The sequence below is a fragment of the Dysidea avara genome, chromosome 2 (assembly GCF_963678975.1).
Source record: "Dysidea avara chromosome 2, odDysAvar1.4, whole genome shotgun sequence".
In the NCBI taxonomy this organism is placed as follows: Eukaryota; Metazoa; Porifera; class Demospongiae; order Dictyoceratida; family Dysideidae; genus Dysidea; species Dysidea avara.
The window spans coordinates 41,215,216-41,238,034 of NC_089273.1; the positions used below are offsets into that span (position 1 = coordinate 41,215,216).

At 37.4% G+C, this 22,819-nt stretch overlaps 1 protein-coding gene and 2 long non-coding RNA genes across 9 annotated transcripts; 2 read left to right on the top strand and 1 right to left on the bottom strand.

Moving 5' to 3' along the window:
- The first annotated feature begins 3,185 nt into the window (after positions 1 to 3,185).
- LOC136245355 (uncharacterized) lies at positions 3,186 to 5,151 on the top strand. The gene is made up of 2 exons (XM_066036838.1): positions 3,186 to 4,856; positions 4,913 to 5,151. Exons 1-2 carry the CDS (start codon positions 3,262 to 3,264, stop codon positions 4,992 to 4,994), a joined length of 1,677 nt encoding a protein of 558 aa, XP_065892910.1. The 5' UTR covers positions 3,186 to 3,261; the 3' UTR covers positions 4,995 to 5,151.
- Positions 5,152 to 8,297: 3,146 nt separating this feature from the next.
- On the bottom strand, positions 8,298 to 22,819 carry LOC136247345 (uncharacterized). Of its 7 annotated transcripts, none has more exons than XR_010697412.1 (8): positions 22,741 to 22,819; positions 14,887 to 15,042; positions 14,609 to 14,807; positions 12,056 to 12,116; positions 10,317 to 10,396; positions 9,930 to 10,032; positions 8,617 to 8,780; positions 8,298 to 8,548 (listed from the first exon to the last, which is right to left on the bottom strand). It is a non-coding gene; the product is annotated as an uncharacterized lncRNA (long non-coding RNA). The 7 variants fall into 7 exon arrangements; XR_010697410.1 differs by lacking the exon at positions 12,056 to 12,116 and adding an exon at positions 19,738 to 19,810 and having other exon boundaries at positions 22,741 to 22,804; XR_010697414.1 differs by lacking the exon at positions 12,056 to 12,116 and having other exon boundaries at positions 8,298 to 8,545.
- On the top strand, positions 16,876 to 20,834 carry LOC136247346 (uncharacterized). The gene is made up of 3 exons (XR_010697416.1): positions 16,876 to 17,050; positions 20,507 to 20,594; positions 20,663 to 20,834. It is a non-coding gene; the product is annotated as an uncharacterized lncRNA (long non-coding RNA).

Here is a 22,819-nt window from a genome sequence, read left to right on the forward strand (position 1 = left end):
GTGTAGGGTATTTCTATAGCAAAAAATCTTCATCTTTGTTTTGTCTGGGCAGCACAGAGTTATGATGTAGCTATGCATGACAATTATTGTTCTTTGTATTAATGACAAACTGTACATGTTGTGGTACATTAGCTCCTTGGGAAGCATAAATATATCAATTCCTAACATAAGATTAATGTCAGCTTTAAAGATTTTTGGTGAATATTGTTACCAAATTCAATAACTACATAATTTTCCCTAGGGAGCATGCCCCCAGACCCCCTAGGTTTAAGTGCGCACATGACAGAATATTTGGAAACTTATTGTGCACATGACAGAATATTTGGAAACCTGTCACCAAATTCCTAGAGCTGCTGTTGTGAGATGTACTGTATGTCCAGTAGATACTATCAAATTAGTATTACAGAATTTTGTCTAGAGACTATGACAAAAAGCGGGATTCTGTTGACTGACGCATTTCAAGTAATATGTCAAGGTGCTTTTGAGGGTATTACAGTAAAACCTCACTAAGCGGCCACCTCTGTAATAAGACTACCCCATTATAGTTAGGCTTGCGCCAATTATGCCAGCATAATTTCGAGCATAATAGGCTAGCAAAAGCACTATGCCAGCATAATAGGATGATTTTTCAAGAATTTTAACTAAAACGCACAATGCGCACATCAAAAATACTGCACAACATGAGCACAACATTATCACTGCATTTTATATCAAAAGCCTTGCTGGCTATTCACACTTTATGGAAATAAGATCGAGATACTCTAATAGAGCAGTCACTTACTCCAATACAGCAGTCAGAAAATGCAGATATACTCTAATAAAACAGTCAGCTCTGGAGCGTAATCTTGATTTTGAAAGCATAATTTTGAGCATAATAGGCTGGATTTTGAGCACTGCTCAAAAGCATAATAGGCAATTTTCAAAGCGTAATTGGCTCAAGCCTAACTATAGTGGCCAGCCCCAAACACAGCAACATAATGACCTTGCTAATTAATATGGCCACCTGAGTATTGAGTGAGGCCAAATTTTGTGGTCTCATTGGTGGCGTGGCCTTATTAAGGTTACACTGTATAATTGTAACACATATCATATTGGTTAAATCATCTTTTGTCTGAGGTGCTGTCTACCACAAATTCAATAAACACTTACCACTGTAGATCAAGTATCATGACCATTACACTGATATATCTGATCATCCTCACCAGTCAACAAGTCCACAGTAAAGTGATCACCATCAACACTACTGGTGGTAGTGATAGTAATAAATGTTGTGTGATGGGAGAATGTCCATGTTCTTCACTGTCCATTGCTTTACACAATATGACCAGTAACACTGTGATCAACATCGCATCAGAATCAGTTACACTACATGACAATGCTATGATGGGATCAGGTCATCTTATAAATATCTTGTTAACTGGATATGGTGCCACTCTCATGTGTAACAATAGTGGCAGTGTGCAGTGTGAGCAATGCGATAATGTGATTATTGAGGGGATCACATTTGACAGGTGTGGTCATGGCAATATGTTTCAAGGAGTGAAATTTAATAATGGTGCCAATATCTCATTCATAAATTGTACTTTTCAACATTCTGAAGTAGTAGTTCTTTGGTTGGCAAATGTCCATGAAAATGTCATTATTGATCATTGTAACTTCTTATCAGATGATGGTGGACTATATGTTGACTGTCAACCTAGACATCACATAAATCTTACAATACATGGAAGCAATTTCTACCAAAATGGCTTTTTACAGCATGAACTAAGTGAATTTGATGGATATGGTCTCAAAATAGGTGACCAATATCTTCAAAGCACAGAATCATGGAGCATTATTATTTCACAGACAAACTTTTCATGCAATAAAATTGCTGCAAGTCTGTTTCTTAATGCAAATCGAAATATCTCATTCCTATTAAATGAAGTGTTTGTGTCCAATAACACATATAGCCGTAAACCATTTTCTCTTTACTTCAGTTCAGGCATTGGTGATCTTTTCTTATTGATTCTAAATTCTGCTTTTACCAACAATGCAGGGATTGTACTAACTATGTCACTATTCAGTCACAAAAATGTGACAGTTCTAATAGCTAATTCAAGTATTGGTGAAAACTTTGTCAGTGACGATGTATTTCCTTCAATTGTCAACATAAAATCATCTAAGGCTTCTAACACTATTATTACTTTACAGAATGTACGTATTGCCAACAATAATGTCTATAGAATTGATAATAATCCTCCAATACTTTCTGGAGTTTTGTCAATTAATTTAACATCTATAACTCATATCAACATAACTATGAGCAACTTGAATGTGACATCAAATGCATTTTTCTATGAAAGAGGAGGTGCAATCCAGATAACAACTGATTCTCCAAGTAGCATAACATTCAGTGAAAGTATGTTCTTCAACAACACATCTGTTTATGGTGCTGCCTTTTACATCAAAGAACTGAATGTTGATTGTCCTTATACAGTAACAATCACGCATTGTGAATTCAATCACAATATTGCTGATGAAAGTGTTGGTCATATTTCTGTCCCTTCAGATTACAAAGACTTACCAAGTAGCATAGTACATCTAGTACACTCACGATTCATGAACAATATTGGTCATTGCATGTCCTTGTGACAATCATTTCTTAAAATCAAAGGAGACGTGTTATTTGAAAATAACAATGCTAACAAAGGAGCAGCTCTGTACTTTAGTACAGGAAGTAGTGTGGAATTTGAAGATGAAGCAGATGTACGTTTCATAGACAACTTTGCTGTCACACGTGGTGGTGCAATATTTGTGGATTTAAGATATGGTTGTGATGAGAATCAGACAATATTTAAACCTTTTCCTGATACCGTGAAAGTGTCATTCATAGTCACCGTTAGTGATTATAGTAGTAATTCACTTTATGTAAGTGTTTCCAAGTACTGCAATATAAATGTAAATTATAAGGAAAACAACTCAATAATGCATGTACCATACAAATTTAACTACTCTAAAGTCATCAATGGTACAGTTATTCCCATACCAAGTAACTACAATTATTCTCAATTTAGTATTTCTCATTTTCCAGTAGTTACATCACCACGACAATTGGTGCTATATGATTGTTGCATTGGACTAACTCGTGACATCTATTTTATTGGTAGCAAAGCTATTGGTAAAGAAGTGAAATTCTATGGTATTGTTCTGGATTATTTTGATAAACCTGCAGAAACAGCTGAATTTCATTTATTGTGCATTGAATGTAACAATGATTTCATGTTAATAAACAGTTATGTGGTAGTCGACAATGCATCACCACTTAATGTGATTTTAGTTGGAAAAGAGGTGACTAGCAGTATCAACGTTACATTACGTTTACTATCAAACATATACTACTATTACCATCAAATGGAGGTGGCACTTGTAATAGAGTTTGTCCCTTGTCCTGATAATCCTGGATATGTTTACAATACAACATCTAAAGGTTGTGTTTGTTACCATCATGATGTGGTAGAGTGTTATGATGACTATAATGAGATCAAAAGAGGTTACTGGTTTGGTAGTGTCAATGGAAAAGCAACTACATCATTGTGCCCTAGTGAGTATTGTAGGTCTGTTAATCGTAAGAAGACCAGAGAAGGTTACTTTGAACTACCTGAAAGGATAAATTATCAGTGTGAACATCACAGGTCTGGTCTTGCTTGTGGAGAATGCAGTCCAGGTTACACTCTAGCTTATGATTCTCCTGACTGTATTAGTGTAGGCCATTGTAGTGCAGGAATGACAGTGTTAGTGGTAGTGTTAACCTTTTTATACTGGATTGTAGTAGTGTGTGGAGTGTTCAGCTTGATGTACTTCAACTTTCTACTTTCTTCTGGGTACTTATTTGGGATAATCTACTACTACAGTATGGTGAATATCTTATTGAGTAACAACCCTTACGTTTCCAGTGGTATGTTTCAGTTTATAAGCATTTTATCAGGTTTTGCTCAACTTACTCCTAAATTTCTTGGGAAACTTTGTTTAGTACAAGGATTAAGTGGAATTGATCAACTCTTTATTCATTATTCTCATGCTACTGCTGTTTCAGTCGTCCTCGTAGCATTTGTAGTAGCAGCACGAAAGTCAAGGAGAGTATCTGAATTTATTAGTTGCTGTATAATTCGTGTTTTTTGCCTTCTTCTTTTGTTAGCATACACATCATTGGTTTCCACATCACTTCTGTTACTGAGGCCGCTAACATTTACAGACATTGATGAATTTTATACGTACTCCTCGCCTAGCATCAAGTATTTCCATGGCAAACATGTAGTGTATGGTAGTGTAGCACTTATTTGTGAACTAGTGATAGGAATTGTTCTACCAGTGTTTCTAATGGCATCACCATTTCTGATCCGTCAATGTCCAGTTAAGTTCATTGCAGTTAAACCATTATTAGATCAGTTTCAAGGATGCTACAAGGACAAGTATCGCTGGTTTGCTGGTTATTATCTGATGTGTCGTCAAGTATTAATGCTAATTGTGTTTGTTGGGAATGCTAACTACTACCACATGGTGTTTTATTTAGAGATCACTTGTGTTGTAATTGCTGCGATCCACATGTGCCTCCAACCTTACAACAATAACTTCTTAAATGTATTTGATGGATTTATATTGCTATTATTGGTTTTTATAGTTATGTTAAGTAGTTATGATTTCTTCCAATTTTCCACTACTGAAATTGCACTAGTATTAGTAAACATTCCAGTACCTGTCTTATGCATTGCTGGTGCTATCAAAAGAGCACTTAACTGGAGAAGGTACCATTATGTAGCCATTAATGATGAGTATGATGATGATTTTGATGCTAATGATCGTGATGATCTCATAAGGTAAAAACAATGTTCTTGTTATTAAGCGAGTAATTATTATGAATCTATTGCTACAGAAGCAACCAATGCCACACTGATCACAGTTCGGAGCATTTAGAAAGGTCTCTTCCTGGAATTACAGCTAAAAGCAACAACTGATAATTGTGTTTATGCAACTTCACATTTCATTGTACCATTGTATGTTTAGCTTCGTATAGGTGATAGCCTTTCACAATATCATTGTTTCTTATGCATTTAATTTATTACATAATGCAAAATATTTTTTTTTACATGTAAATTGTTTCACCACATTGATTATCAAAGCATTGTACACATATTTTAATAGTATGATAGTATGTGAACTGTGCAGAGAATATTGTATCAATCATGCAGAGAGTATGATAATATTTGCATCATACACGGCATAATTCATTTACAAATGTGACCGCATTTGCAAAAAGGGGTCTCCAATTTGCCAACTCAACTTCAGATTGGAAATGGCTATTGATTTGAAGTTTGGTCAGTACTGAGAACCAACAAGTGGATGGAGAAAGTTTCAGGATAATGTGTTTCTTGAATACTGAGTTATGGTCTTCTGAGTTCATAGAATTGGATGTGTGTGGAAGACCCCTTTTTACAAATCTGGTCACAAATACTGCTTGCATTTATTCCATATATGTTTTGGTGTTGTTTTACTTATGCTCAGACAAAATCAGTCCACAGGCCCCAGTACTGGATAGTATTGGAGTCATTTTATAGATTTGTACTTCATTTTTGCTCGTTGTAGAGACTCTTTTAATTAGTTGTTTCTTAATACGGAGTTTGCATAGGTAGCATTGGAACACTATTTTTGCTGTGATTATTAGCTAATATTCCTTTTTAAAATGGAAACCTGGGAATTCAATCTTCCAATACCATCAATTATACAATGGTAATTAGTATGCAAAGTAGTTACATAATTTCAAATCACTCTGACACTCTGAATGCTTCTGTGCACATATACATCTGCACGAGTTTTGAAAGCAGGGCTGTGCAACTCTCCAGATCTGGCATGGATTTACTTAGTCCCTGACATATATACTGTAGTTTCCCAGCCATAATTTCCACTGAAAGTATTGTTTCCTCTTGTGACATCTATTAAAGGAGTAACACAAAAGAAACCTCGCTGTCACACAGTGTGTAACATTTTGCCCGTTGTCCATGTAGTTGGCACAGACCTTTTTGATGCAGTACCAGGGGCGGATCTAGGATTTATAAAAGGGGGGCTAACTCAAGGTACTAATCTCTTGGGCAGAGGTGTGCAAAGCATGCTGGAACTAGGGGGTCTGGGGGCATGCCCCCCAGGAAAATTTTGAAAAATAGATACTAAAATACCGCAATTTGGAGACATTTCCACATAAAATTCCTGCCTGTCGATATTTTATATACTGCCTTTAGATTATAGGTATGGCTCTCTGAAGCATTTTGCTAATGGAAAAGTTTGGGTAGGTACAGACAACCAAGTATATGATGCACCCCTCTCACAATTGCACAATACTGAATAGGTGCATGTTAGAATAAGAATGTTGAAAGTGGAAAATTTTGAAATTTGAACAATACAAGATTGAATCTGAGAGCATTTTCAGTGGAAATTGTGCACCTGAATTAAGTATTTCCATACATATTAATTATACAAGTAGATGAATGAAGCCCTTTAAACAGACCAATACACTTCATTGTATGTATAGGTGCAGGCAGATTTGGAAAAATTCCATATAACAGAACCAACTACATGTTTCCAGTGAATGTTCTATTAGAGTAGTTAGCTGACTGCTCTGTTAGAGTATCTCGATCTTGTACACCTCCAATGCTGATCCGGGGCCTTGTTGCGTAAACTTTAGCATAAATCCACTGATAATACCTTGGAAAGATGTTTATAAGGTGGTTTTATGAGTATTTGTATTATTAGTGATCATATAATTATGCTAAGACAAAATTTCATTATAATACTCAGCATATTGATCAAGTAAAGCCTAAATATGAAGGGGGAGGCTTCAGCCCCCAAAGCCCCCCCCCCTTGATCCGCCCCTGAGTACTTCATCTTAGTTGACTACTATTCAGGATTTGTTGAATTCTATGTTCTTAATAGTACAACTAGAACAAATTTCACATGTCTATATCCTTGTTGAGTGATGCATTTTATTCAAATGGCAACTTTTAGTATGGCTTGTCCTTTGATTGTGCAGCTCTTTAACAAGTGCTTCTAATAAGGTTTCTTGTAACCTTTTGCAGTTTAGTTCCTTTGATATTTGTCCTATTGCTATAAGAATACCAATTATTATTGCCACTACCACATCACTAGTAGCTGGAAGTTTATAAAGTTAAGATAGATGTACTGTATGTGTAACACGTAATCTGTAGCCATATCATCATGTCACACGCACTCTAATAAAATATAAAAACATTTACATACTTACATCAGCAAGTGCTCATGGAGCCTCCTTCTGGCTATAGCCTTACCAGTTTCTTTTGAACATGTTGATAGGCTTGAGTACATTATGCTTTTTAAATTACCTATTATTCTTTCTGGCAATTCTTTTTTATTCACCTATTATTCCCAAAATTATTCCCAAATATTCCAGGAGGATAAGGGGATCTTTCCATCATCCAATTATTACTACATAAAAAACATTAACTTTAGCGCTTTGCTCACACAGCGCGCAACGAGCTAAAGTTTTATTCTTTTTAGTTTCGAAAATTGGATTTCGCCAAATCCAATTTCCAAAGTTGAGCTTTTAAGCTTAACCATGTCTAGTTTGCTTGGATTTTGTGGCCACCCAGCGTTAATTGCTCCATTAATTGAAGCCATTATACGCATACACCATTACACTGCTCTAAGTGGCTATAAGGTTTCTATACAGCATTGCGATACTACTCGCTTTAACTAATCCCAAGGAACACATCATGAATGCCTCTCCCCCTCTACTCACTTTCATACATGGGGCTGGACAGCCTTTGAATAGGTTTAGGTTATGTTATGTCAGTGCACGAGGCTTCCCTTGTAGCCATGCATGTCTCCGGCAGCTGCCTCATAAAATTTTAGTAAACTGATAAGACATTCAAAGCTTGCAATAAATTTTAATGAACTGTATGTTATCTAGTTTACTTGATACAATGCTGAATGAAGACTTTAATGGTAATTCTAGGTAGGTTTCAGAAATTTGACATGCAAGATCGATATACCCTAATAGAGCAGTCAGCGTATTAAAAAATCCTGGCAAAGCCCTTGATATCACTGACTTGGCAGAGCAAGTGCCATGCATGTGGGAAGGGGTTGCCCCACGATCTGAAAAGATGCATGGAAGATGATCTTGAAAGATGTTAAAGTTTCATATACCCTTAAGCTTACTAAATTTCACTGGCTCCCATCCGAGCTACCAACAATGTTATCTTAACAAAATCTTAGCTATTTTTTCTAGTACATAATATTGATCATAGGCACAATCAAAGTATTTGTATAATAATTTACAGCAAAATTTATTCTGTACACTTAAAATAGGCGCTTGTCGAATTCCGTCCAATCCATGATGAAACCTTCAACTAAGCCACACTTTGAGCACATCCACCACCATAGGGTTCTGAGGACGTTGAGCCAATACCACCAGTGGTAGAAGCTTCGGCTGTACAGTAGCTTCCACTTCAAGGCAACCATGTAGCTCCAAGTGCCCCAACTGCTAGACACATCAATATGGAAAAGAAATTTGCAATAGCTAGCACTTTGTATAAAACTTCATACACTTACTGGAGCTGCTTCTCCACTCTGGGAAATTGGCGTAAATTATCACACAAGTATTACTGCACAACTACAGTTATCCTTTGCTTCACTAGCTTCAGCAGAACTGACTCCACTGTAACCGCTCTGTACCATCTCATCTGAAGGCATCAGGCAGACAAGTAGGCAGGTTTCTAAAATATGTGGGGTACTTGCAATAATAACAAGGATTATCAAAATAATATTCAACAAAAAAGTTTCCACCAACAGGTTGCAACCACAACTATTTCACAGGATACACACTTCATGGAGTTATTCTATGCACAGCTCATACGAAACACAATCAGTGTACATCATAGCAACAAGTGGACAGTGCAATCTGATAGTCGAGTCTTTAGTAGAGTGAATCCATAACTACTGTATTTTACTGGTCGAAACCTGCCCCTCCTACTGCATAACCTTGAAGTATTGTCACAAGTGCTGCCTAACAATGTGTTGCATCTGAATATGCTGATGCAATATGTTTGAGAACAAAAAGCCGTTAAAAGCCAAGATATAGTATTTTTGAGAGGAGCTGAGTAGATAGGATGGTTATACAAGGTCAGTTGTTTGAAAATCTCATGAGCTGCTGCCATAAAAGCTCATATTGTAGCCACTTTTGCATAGTAACCACATGATATAATAGTGGCTGCTGTTAACCAGTAAAATGCAGTACTCCAACATTATGTAAAAAACAATGATTGTTCAATTAGAATGTTTTGATTACTTTAGGGAAGTGTATCTACTATTAGAGCAAGTTAACAAATTCCCGAAGAGCATGCAAGGTGTAGTAATCTATCGAGGGAGAAATGACATCGTCTGCAATACACAGAAGGAGTTTTGCATGCCAGTGTACTAAAACAATGACACAAATTGCAGTATGTCACATTGTTGCCATGCTGTATACCAGAACTTTTGATCAGGTTGTAATTGAAGAAGAATTATTTCACTAACGCCTTTGAGAAGTGGGATTTTTGCTATATTATAGTACATTACTAAAGTAATTGAGAATAGTATCGCCACAGTAACTGCTGTGATGAACTTTGCAAGCGGAAAACTAGTTTTCTCTCTAACAGTGGTTAGTAAAATATCATCATATTTATAAAGAGGCTCTGTGTACTGTGTATAGACAACTGAACAACATTTGTACCTGTAATGTTTTTTTTATCCTGGATCAGTTAGATGATAAAATGATCCTTCTTTTCAAATTTATTCTTTAAAAATTCTCTTTGGGTTTGATACAGTAGTATATACTCTCCTAAAACATGCACACCATTAAAACATGACTGCTACAAATTACTTACCTATTGTCTCTGTCTCATTGGCCAGTTGGACATTAACGTGTTCGTACTGTTGTAACTGATCTAACAGATCAGCTTTCTCTGTCATGAGCTGACTGAAACGTTCCTGTGTGAATTATAGTACAACATATACTTCAAATTTACATATGTAACACTGTACTAGGGATTACAAATCGATAGTACCAGAAATGGCTGAAAGAGAAACAACCTTTGTAAAGGTAGCTAGGGTTATTTTTCAAGGGAGAGAGTTACAATTTTAACAAACGTGTGTTTGTGTTCCAGAATTTCCTAGCAGATATTTAGGTCACATTATTTAGTTAAGAGCTACTACTACCCTTGAGTGTCATCATGCTCAAAAAGTTCAGTTCTATCTTCTTGTTGAGATATAACCTACTGTGTCCTACTGGTAGTACATCAAGCCTGGCTGCTAACCCATCTCTCTCTGCTTGTACCTACCTCAGTAGCTCCTCCTGAGAAAGAAAGCAAATGTGCTTACATATAAAATGGAATCTTCTACAAAGGCTAAATACAGTAGAACCTGTCTAAGCTGGTCACCCTCGGGCTAACATTTCTATGCTTTAGATGGGTGAATTAGTTTATACCTTCTTCGGTACGTAAATCTAAAGTTGACCTTTTTAGAGAGGTGGTCTTAGAGGTGGTTGTTAAGACAGGTTCCACTGTAGTCCAAAACACTCCAACATAAAAGTTAAGTATCTCAGCATCTAAGTATCTTTATAAGTATATGGGACCAAATTTTACAAAAACGTCAATCTACGCACACAACCTTGAAGTTGACTTTCCACCATAAATGGATAGCCACATCAATACACTACACTTTTGCACCACAGCCAAGCCAATACTTTGCCACGGCTGCTTTTCACGAGTGGATTTGTACGGACGTGTGTGAGCTACTGGGAGCACACCGGCACTTTGGAATGGCACTGGGCAGCTGGAGCACGAAGCTACAGACGTGGACTGTCTTGAGAAGTTGTCCAGACATTTTCTAAGTGTTTATCCTTAACTTTGAGCGGTGCTGGTGGCAATGAGCGGTGCTGGTGGCAATGGTGGCCCTATAATAAGGCTGGACACTCCATATAAGCCGCTCGGCCATTTTCTCTTCATATATCAATTGCCCTCCCACCGCCATCACCACCACCCTAGGTAACGTACGTATGATATAGATACCGTGGTGAAAAAGTTGCTCAAAATCATGGTTATGTCAATAACTAGCCTACTACTGACTAAAGTGTGTTAAATAGCATACACTACTGGACAATAAATCCATGCTGTTACCATGGAAATCTCATGATCCTCATGAAATACCCATGGAAGTTGTACTTGGTAGTAATGAAGTACCTATGAAATGCACAGAGCAAAATAATGTACCCACGAACAACCCATGAACAAGTGAGTTTTCATGGGTTTGTATGTATGCACAACCCATGAAAAGCCTGTGAAATCTCACCTATGAAAAACCTGTGGAAAGCCAATGAATATTATTCATAGGTTTTCAACAGGTTTTTCATGGCTGTGATTCACAGATTTTCATGGTATACAAACCCATGAAAACTCACTCGTTCATGGGTTGTTCGTGGGTACATTATTTTACTCCAGCATTTCATGGGTATTTCATTACCCATGAAAAAAACCAGCTGCAGCTTTCATGCGTAGTTCATAGGATCATGGGAATTTCATGGTAATAGCATGGATCATTGTCCAGTAGTGATAGGTGGCTGCATTCACGGTGAAAATTTCAAACTTGTAGCTTTTGGCCATCCCAAGCTATACTTAATTAAAATCTTTAAAACCGTGTATCTCACAATCTATTCTTGTGCGTAGATCGACGGTTTTCTCAAATTCAGTCACATATAAGTATCTAACTATCTTTGAAAGTTTCACCACGATACCTATTATGAACCCACTATCGTGGTTCATGATATTCAGTTAAAGGCTAGTGTATATGATTTATGTAAGAAAGTGTTTCCATTGCATAGTTAATATGTGCACGGCTGAACATTACTTACTTTCAAGGACACATGTTTGCATGTATGTGTAATGGTCGTGTGCATAAGCATGCATAGGATATTGTAGCACAAACGTGTTCCCTAAAGTGTCTTCAAAAGACTTACAATTTCTCTTAATCCCTTAGTTGATGGCAATGTATTCTCAACAAGTCAAGGACAATCCTTCCTGAAGATGAACAAACGATGCTGCTAGCTGTAACACTTTGTGTTGGGTGTATACAGTGTGTGTGTGTGTAGAAGCTGTATGCATGAGTATTTGTGTGTGCTTGTGCGTGTACAAAGAGGAAGTTGACATACACATTATATTAGATAAATTTAAAAATGGTATTTTAAAAAGGTAAATAGGCAGTGGCGTAGCTACCATTGAGGCAACCGAAGCAGCTGAAGCCAGTAGGTATAACCCTGAACTGTGAGTAATAGTGTGGTGCGATTTTAATAATTCTGCCACAAAAAAGGAGATTGGTCCAAACCGTAAGAACCCCCCTGGCCATGCCCTTGATCATGTGATCATTTTTTAAAGCAGGTCTTATTTATATTTGTTACTTTGTTGAAAACTTTAACCTTGTTGCTTATACCAGGAACAGGGCATGATGCTAGTAGTTCTTAAACACTTTTAACTTCTAAACCCTGATAGGGAAGTCACTCTATATTCACTACTGCTCAGTGGTTTGTTGAATCATAATGATGCTGGTTTTTAGAGGAAGCCACAATGAGTTAAACACCTTAATGCACCTATCAATATTAAGCCCCACTACCCCCTTCCCAGGTGTACACGGGGGATTAGTGGGGGATTTGATCCAATTTCAACTTAAAATTTGCCCCACTAGTGGGATATTTAACTGTTCAAAAATGTCAGGTTGTTGCTTCCTGCAAGAATAGCTGGTTTTAAAAATACTTACGTGGGGATTTGACCACCTGTCGTGTCCCCATGGGAGGGGGATTTGATATTCGGGAAAGTCAAATCCTCACCCCCCCCCCCCACTATTTCCCGGGAGGGGGGAGGTGGAGGATAATATTGAAAAGTGCATAAACATTACCTGCTATGTTAATTATGAACACCTTATAATATTGTGTGTTCAAAATCACAATTTTATACATTTGAACTATGCATGAAATTCAAAACTTGCATGTGTGTGAGATTGCACCTCAAACCATGTTGTTCATGCCAGAGGTATGACAGTTGAGTCTAACTAAAACTACATACGAATTTTTTTAAAAATGGATTTTAAAAAAGTAAACAAAATAGATAAATTAAAAGATGGAATTTTAATAAGGTAAATTGGGATCGCTTAAAAAAGCGACAAAAACAAGAAGGGATTGCTGAAAAAAGTAACAAAGCATGAAGGGATCGCTGGGGTTGCAAAGTAAGCCACAAATCCATAGTTTGACTTGGCAGAACAGAAAAATATTAAACAAAATGTTTTACTTATTGTGTTATGAGTTAATAGCCATATAGCTACCAAGGTAGAAGAGGATTTTCAGCGATCCCTTCTTGTTTTGTTGCTGTTTCAAGCAATCCCTATTAGTGGCATAGCCAGGAAAAATTTTTACCGAGGCAAAGTTTATACGTTGACCAAATTGAGGGTCTGCTTCTGACTCAACTGATTCACAAATACTTTTCAAGTATGGGTGGTACAGCATTTGCAGGTTGACTATCTGGTTGGATGGAGGAAACTGTTTCAGAAGACTCTGAACGTTTTTCTACATGTCATAAGTAATACACCAGCATAGTTAATGCTACAGTATACCATGCTTCAATCATAAGAGTAGTTTAATTACATGCAACACAACTTACTCCAGAGATATTTTGAGCAGTCAGGCCATCCATGGATTGCAATGGAGGTCATAGTCATGCACACTACTTTTTATTGATCTGATGTGATGTTTAAGTCAGAGATAATTCATGTGATGTTCAACTGCATGTGTTAAGCATGTCAAGCTAGGGAGTCTGGGGGAATGCTCCCCCTCAAGGAAAATTTTACTTTGAAATGGAATGTGGAGAGAGCTATTTTTTTTTTATTGTGACAGCTAATGCATGAGCAATTAGCTCAATGTAATGCCATGCAGTTGACTCATTGGAACTTTTGAAAAGTAATGTGAAGACAATTGACATAAATGTAAATGATCAAGCAGTGTAATGGGAATAGTGGCTATAATCTGTATTGAATGCTCTATTAGAGTATATTACGATGACTGCTCTATTAGAGTATCTCGATCTTTTACAAATTCAAGCCGCACAAAATAGAATCTATGGCTGTAGCACTAAGCAGGGCTGGAGCCTATGGTACCTTGATGGTGCTGGACCACTTTTCAACTACTGGGGTACAGCAATGCTGTCTAGTAACGTTTGAGTAGAAAATCCGGAGTGCCAAAACTTAGGCCTGCTCAGCCTGCTGTTAAGCATTTTATCAAGGGGCCTTACACTATTGAGAGTCCCACTTCTAGCAACTTCTTTTCTCTGCACTATTATATATCACATCGTGCCCAAGCTGATCTTTTGAGTCACAAGGACCTTGACATGGCACTTACTGGAGCTATGATGGCATTGACCAACAACGGAGAGCACATCATGATCACAGATGGTGGACACACAGTTGAAGAAAGACAAAGGGCACACACAACATACATGCATAATGGCCGTAAAGTGTGCCAGCAAACCTTTAGATTTCTTCACGGGATCAGCAAGGAGAGACTGCTGGCATTAAAAATCACTACATCACCGATATTCGATGGCTTGAGCATTCATGTACTGGGAAGTTACCACCCAATGTCACTCCATATGAGGTCTTCCAGCATATAGTCCGTTTTATCAGCGATTACCCTGAAGAAAATGGCATCCTTCTTCCTGCACGGATTCCTGGATACAAGCGGGATGATATTAAGATATTGCCATCAAGCATAAGCAAAAAAGTAACACTGTAGAGTTGATGACTTACTTTATTTTAAATTTTCTAACTCCAGAACACCCTTTATGATGAATCGTGTATAGTCAGTGGCATGCTATCAGTCGGTCTATCAACATTTTGCAGATACTGGAAGACACGTCTGCCTCATATCATCATAGGGAAGCCAATGTCTTACCTGTGCTGGACCTGTCACCAAAATAGTGCAATGATTACAAGATCAATGAATCGATGTGAAGGTGAAAAATCACAGGTAGTCTGTTAGTATACACTTGCTATGGGGGCAGAAAGTGACATCGATCAGAGCATTGCAATGCATGCTGGCCTTCATGTAACTCAATTCCAAAGATTAATGTACCTAGTTTGTTCATCACTGTAGATTAGCATAAGTATGATATGCCTTCTTAAATGGCAACTAACCACAAACATGTATAGGTCAGTCCCTTGCACATGATTGAAGGATATTGTTTGCATTCCTAATATGGTTTGTGGCAGTCCTAGCTTGAGAACAAAATTGTTTGTACAGTTTAAGAAGCCATACGACACTTTTACTAACTTTGTTGTTTATTAAAATTAGAGATGTACCAATACCACCTTTACCGATACTTCCGATACCAATATTTTTAGCAAATAATTTGCCAACACTGATACTAATATTAAGCACTGAAGCCTAGACAGTGTTTAATCTAGGGTTGTTAGGCAGGATAACCCCCTAACAGTTTCAGAAGCAATCAGTACTTAATTAGAAGATACAATGACATGATTGCCAGCAAGTTGCTCAACTTGATCTCAAAAAATTATACTGGCTGTGAACTTAACTTTGTGATCACTTGAATTAAGGTCTCATCTTTACACAGAAAGGGATGATAACTCCAGATTGAGTCAACCCCAAAACAAACTAATCCTCGAATAAACACTGAGCCTAGACAAGCTTTATCACCATTTAAAAGTCAGACTCCTACAAATTAACATCTGTGCTTTGCTTTTACACATTGTATATTACTGCAAACTCCATAAAACTTGCTTCTTTCTGAGGAATAGCTGCACTGGCATTTTTTACAAAGAATTCATGAGTTCTAATTTATTACAATACACACGAAGCCAATGTAGCAGGTTAAACACATAATTATTTGCTACTTTGTTAGCCCAGCCAACTCATTCCCTACTGGAAACGTAGTCAGGGATGGTTGAAGATACAGTACATGAGATGAGTGTCCTCTGGTGGTATTGACAGCTTTGTATTGCCGATACCAATCTGTTCCAATACATTGGTATTGACTAGGGCTCTTAGTTTCAATTAATTTATACATCAATTAGCCATCAATTATCAAAACAACTATTGGCAGGAATTTTTCTAGAAAATAATTTCAAGGGAGGCAAAACAGGTCTTTCAAATGGGCAGGAGGAAGGGGTGGGGGGGGGGGGGGCAGAACTTAAATGATGTTGGGGCACTTTTTCAACTGACATGTAGATCATAGCCTACGAGTACAATACAAGTATAAATACACTCTAATTGCTTGTAAAATTGCATGGCCATTAGACATAGAGATGTACTGTCATAGTGTGTGAAGCAAGCATGCATGGTGGGATGTGGGACTGAGGTATTGACTGGAAAAGTGCAGAAGAATGAAAATTGATCAAAAATTTTACCACCTTATCAACACCTCATATTCCTACAGGGTGATATCACAACTTGTCTATTGGAAGTGTATCATACCTCTTGCAGCACGGGAAAAGAGTGGGTGTGCTAGAATATTATGTGTGGCTATTGTGTATATCAGCAGAAAATCTGGTAGTGCTTATGCCTAGAGTTTCTATACAATTTTATTGTAGTAGGTACAATGGCTACTCTTTTACTATTGGTTTCTAAAGGTAGGTCCCCATGCTCCAAATAATGTACTATTATGTTTCATAATGCATGACCTAAGCATGGAAGTGCAATATTTTTATTTGAGAATGATAACTACTGTATTTATAACAGGTCAAGTTAAATTTTTTATGTGTAGGCCATCAAAACTGCTGAAAGACATCTCAGGATGAGTGTGACTATTACAAGAAACAATGCAAGGACAGCAGAACCAAAATAAAGGCATTATTCATGGATGGAGAAGAATACAGACCAACACCTGTCATCATGCAATCTCTTCCTATGTCAAGAAGCCTAACAGCTCACTACAACTTTGACATAGCTCAGCAAGTAAGGAAAACTTAATGCCGTCATATCTATGCTGAATTCGGAAGACAAATTTGGACAGGCATGTTTCATTACAATGTTATTCATTTTTAAGGTTTGTCTTATGCATGTAAATGGTGACATCACTTAGTCTCACATGGCCAGACCACCTTTCACCTTCACAGTGCATATCGATTGAGTTCCTACTCTGAAAAAAGGTCTGGGGAAACTCAATACAAAAAAAACAACGTGGCATCACTCGAATTTGAGTGCCACCGATCAAATTGCTTCATGCCAAATAGATGATAATATTGATGCCAATCAATATGAATAATTCTATGTGTTTGTCACTTGTTTACAATGAAATACATTGTTCCAGAGTTCTTAAATTGATTGTCCGAGAACTAGAATATAGCCAGTGACTTCCATATGCCAACAAACCGCTGTGGTCCAGCGGCTGTACCAGAGTAGAATTTGCTTTCTGGCACAAGAAAAGTGTTCAGTTGAAGAACAAGATGATAATAGGCATTAAGTTGAAGAACAAGATGCTTTACAGGCTTTTAAGTCTTTCACAGGCTTTTCACCTTCTTAGTATTCTTCACATATTTACAATCGATAATAAGTATATGTTGGTGTGAGGTCACTGATTACATTCCAGTGTGCATCTTATTGCATTGAGTTTTCCCACACCTTTAAAGTTGGGCACTAAGAGACTAGGTCTGCAAATACAGTGTACTGCAAGGCACACTGAATACACTTACGAAGATAATGGCATGTGTGGAAATCTATACCACTGTTTGTATTGCGCCTTGCAGTACATGGTAGTGAAGCAACCCCAACCTGCATGGAACTGCACCCTAAACATTAAGCTACAAGATCTAGCTTTGAAAACACTCAGAAGATGACTATTGAATGTTTGTGGGCTCAGTTGTGGGTGTTTGTGGGTTCAGCTATCATCTCCTAAATTAAGTGGCCTTTGTAGGGTCGGGATCGGGATCGACACGCTTGAGTATGTGTGTGTGTGTATGTGTGTGTGTGTATGTGAGTGTGTGTGCACACTATAATCACTACTAGAGACATGGCCATGCATGCATGGTTATTCCATGAATTTCTAAATGATCAGTGTAAATTATCACCAATACCATGGAAATTTCATGGGTCTTATTTAACCATCTCTTTCATGTGTATTTCATAGTAATTTTCATGGGCTGTGCCATGAAAATTATCAAGAAAATAACCGTGCATATTTCATGGCCAAGTTCTCTGGTAAGCAGAGAATTGAGTAATAGCTACTGGAAGTTGAATGTAGATAGTCTAACAGCGTGTGTGTGTGTGTGTGTGTGTGTGTGTGTGTGTGTGTGTGTGTGTGTGTGTGTGTGTGTGTGTGTGTGTGTGTGTGTGTGTGTGTGCAGGTGACAAGCTATTTGCTGTTGTTGGGGTATTATGAGTTGTCTAACAAAAAAATACATCCCTTTACAATTCTGGGCTGGAGATGATAGCTAGGCAAGTCAGCATTTAATTAAAGAAAATAAAGCACTCTGTTATTATCTTTCATTCCATTGTTTAGGTTAACTGACAGTTACAAGGGCTCTATAATTTGGGATTTCCTATAGGGCTGCAGTACAGTTGTTAATGAATCTGTTAACACTGGTGCAGTCAAAGGTTAGCTTTGACTTTATGGGCTTTACCATGTGGGTTTTTCTTTTGTCATCTTTCTGGTCAGCAAATGTATAATTATACCAACATCAAATGGCTTAGATCAGCTTGCACTAACACACTCAGAAGTACACTATATGTAAACATCAGGGGAATTGTGCCTTAATTTCGTAATGACACTTCAGGCTGCTCTTATCAATGTCACTGGGCTAACTGAGGTCGCCTACTGGCTACCTGAAAATGGACAGCTACCACCTAAAAGATAATACGCCCATGTCCAGCAGTGTGCATTTCAAGCTGCATCATAAAATTATGAACAGACCTGTTAAGTAGCTATAGCTTAATTGTTTGCTGTCAAACCATTTTCACTACCAGAAAAACTGGCCATGGAATAAGCATGGTTATTCCATGAATTTCTAAATGACCCACGGAAATGTGCAATGGAAATCATGATAGTTTCTTGGCATGGCCCATGGCAATTGCTATGAAATGCCCATGAAAAAAATGTTTATATAAAACCCATGAAAGTTCCATTCTACGGGATAAGTAAAATTTTCATGGCCCATTTACACTGTTGGTTTAGAAATTCATGAAATACCCATGCATATCCATGTCTTTGGTAGCTTTGATATTGTATAAAACACACACACACAAATCAAAAAAAAATAGCAAAGCCTTTGGCTGCCATGTTGCCACAATCATGCCTACCCAGTGACTAGCAATGGGACACCTGTGCGCTACTCAGGCACTAGAGACGGCGCTAGAAAATCTTCCTGGGGTATGACTAGTAACCCGCAGAAAGCTGTACTATGCCTCACAGGTGAGGGTGTGAGCACACAAAGTCCCACCTGAGCCTTCACCTGTTATGTGAGACATGGACAGTTGGCATTTGCTTCCCCAGTAAACACCAGGTACCCATTCATGTTACAGCTGCTGCTTGCCCAGTTCACACCAGGTCACAAGTCTCCTATTTAACAGCTGGGTATACTGGAGCAATGTGAGTAAAGCTTCTTGCTAAAGGAAGCAACAACATCACCAAAATAATTGGGCCTTACCCGACATTGAAACTGAAACCTTTTGATTACTAGGCCAATGCTCTAGTCCATTTTCGGGTAGTCAGTCGGCAACCTAAGACAACATTGATAACAGCAGCCTGAAGTGTCATTCCCCTGGTTCTTACATATAGTGTACTTGTGAGTGTGTTAGTGCAGGCTGATCTAAGCCATTTGATGTTGGTATAATTATATATTTGCTGACCAGAAAGATGACAAAAGAAAAAACGCACATGGTAAAGCCCATAATATCAAAGCTAACCTTTGACTGCACCATTGTTAACAGATTCATTACCAACTGTACTGCAGCCCTATAGGAAATCCCAAATTATAGAGCCCTTGTAACTGTCAGTTAACCTAAACAATGGAATGAAAGTAAACAATGCAATGGTCAGATCTTTACTAAACACTAACCTAGTTATAATCTCCAATCCTGAATTGTGCAATTAAGAATTCTATAATTTGGGATTTCCTATGGGGCTGCAGTACAGTTGCTAATGAACCTGTTAAGACTAGTACAGTCAAAGGTTATAGCTTTCACATTACAGACTTTACATGTGGTTAAGTTTTTTTTCAATAGACATAAGATTGGCTTATTCTGCATGCACACACACACAAGAGGTAAACAGCACCAGGGAATCATTTCATACAAGTAGTGATGATGATTTTGTGTGTTTATATATGTAACTGCATATTTGAGGTCAGTCAGATTTTGCGGTGGCTAACTGAAAGACAGATGAAAGTTTTAAGTGTTGTCTATCTTTCGCTGTAGATATACAACCATTTCATAATGATGTTAACATAGATCATCACTGATGGACAATGTGTTAAAAAAATTTACACAAAGAGAAAAAGAGAAGGTGAATGATGATGACTAATTAAGAAAAATAATGTTTAATTTATTTTCTTTTTTGTTTGCAATCTGTAGACCCATGTTGGATTCAAGGTTTATCACCAATAATGAGAGTATATCATCACTTGATGAGTCTAATAATATGGGTGGAGTTATGGCTTTGAATTTATAGCATAATGCCAGGCAAACTTGTTTAATTGTTTTCTCATCCTGACCCATGCACATCACTTTTACCTAGCCGCCTCAAATGCTGATATTAGTCTTGTGCCCATGTATTGTGCTCAGATGCTGGCTTCTCTTTACAGCACAAGAAATGTCCCTAGCAGCTCAGTAAAAGAGTATAGTGTGAATATCACTTTTAAGAAGGCATTAGTTAACCTTTAATTTACAGTTACAGATAGATTGTTATTGCTGTGGTTTGGAGCATTTTCTTTCAAAATGAATAACAAAAATTGACCTCCCGCCAGCATCCAAATTCCATACTTTTTGGATGAAAAAAAAATCAAGTTTGCCTAGCTTAAGCACTAAGCAGATTCAGGGACAACCCCAGACACTTATAACTCTAAATTCTTATGTTCAGTAATTCTTATGCATAACTATAGCATCTTGTTGCATTTGGTTGGTGATGTATTCTGAACAGTTTTGACATAATATTATGCTTATGCTTATATATCTTTTGGATAAGAAATACTCACAACTTTGTTTACCATGCATGTAATGGGAACATTTAGGGTGATAAAGGGGATATAAGCTAATTGCATGATGGTAAGAGATGACTGTTTTATTACAGTTTAGATTGTTCTAATACAGTATCTTGATATTGTTAATATCACTTTAAGGACATGGCTGAAGAAGTGGGCACTCCTTGTACCCTCTTCGATTATTAAGCCCACTACCAAGTTGCTTTTGTTAACTAGCTAATGTTTGCCGACTACTAAGTTGCTTTTGTTAACTAGTTAGCTAATTTTTTTAACATTTATGAATAGCACTGAAGGGAAGGTCGCATTTATTTATATTTCATTGATTTCATATCAAAAACTTTGATGCATTTTCTGTACATTTAATTTTTACGAATTAAAATTACGTAAAATAACACCGTCTTTTAAACAACGCATCATAACTTCTGCATACTTCAGTTGACGGAGATGGGGTTGCATTTATCAGAATCATTGATAAATTGTGCATCGGGTGATATGTAAGATTTTGTATAGCGACCAATGGAAAAGAGAGGAGAGAGCCTTGTATGGCAAATTTATGCATCCAGGTACAAAATTGTACTGTGAAAAAACCTTGTTTTTCGTGTGTTTCGTGATGTATCTTTGTAGAATGGCCAGTTAAGCCATTTGTTCGGGTGGATTCTTAATCTGTACGATTCAACTCATTGAATGAGACCAAGTTTAGCGAATCTGGTAAGGGAAACCCACCGTACTTTTTAAGGTTTGCGTACTGAAGTAACGAATTTCTCCCATAGAAAATTGTATGGAGCGCGCATTATGGTGGAGTCAACTGTTAACAACTGCCACTATGAAAGTGTTACAACAATTGTTTGGATGCCATTGTATAGAGAAATTCAAGGGCTTTGTTTTTATGTATGGTTTGTCGGGCAAATTATGGATTCTCACGGACGTACTTTTGCCTTTTTTGTATATAACGCAAATACATGTATTTTCTATTGGGCAAAAAACAATGGCTGTTCAAAACAATTTAATTGATCAGTGAGACCAAGCTAAAGATACAAAAAGGACAAGAAGTACTTTTAAGGCTGTTTTAATTCATATTTCATGAGTAAAATTTAGTGGCTTGTAAAATTTTCCAAATGTTACAATTTCCATTAGCCTTTTTTGATATGTATTAAGGCTGTACAGCACTATGTGCTATCTTCTATTGCTATCAATAACGTTTAGTTAGCACATATAAAGGTAGGCAAGAAATTGACACATTAGTTACTTGTATGAATTCAGTTGTTACCACAATTAAAACCCTTAAACCCGCAGAAAACTTTTAGGAAATGCGTGTTTACACAATATGGGCATACATGGCGACACTAGGCCGGGGTAACTTAATTCTTACAGCCTACAAATACGCATAGATTAAGTGTGTTTACTGGGCTACTTGGAGAAGGTTAAATGAACACTGTAACTACAGTGGCTTACTTGATATGAAGCGGTGAACGACGAGCCACATCCGAGGCCACATCTCCGTGTTTCTAAATTCTTGCCACGTGTTTTAATT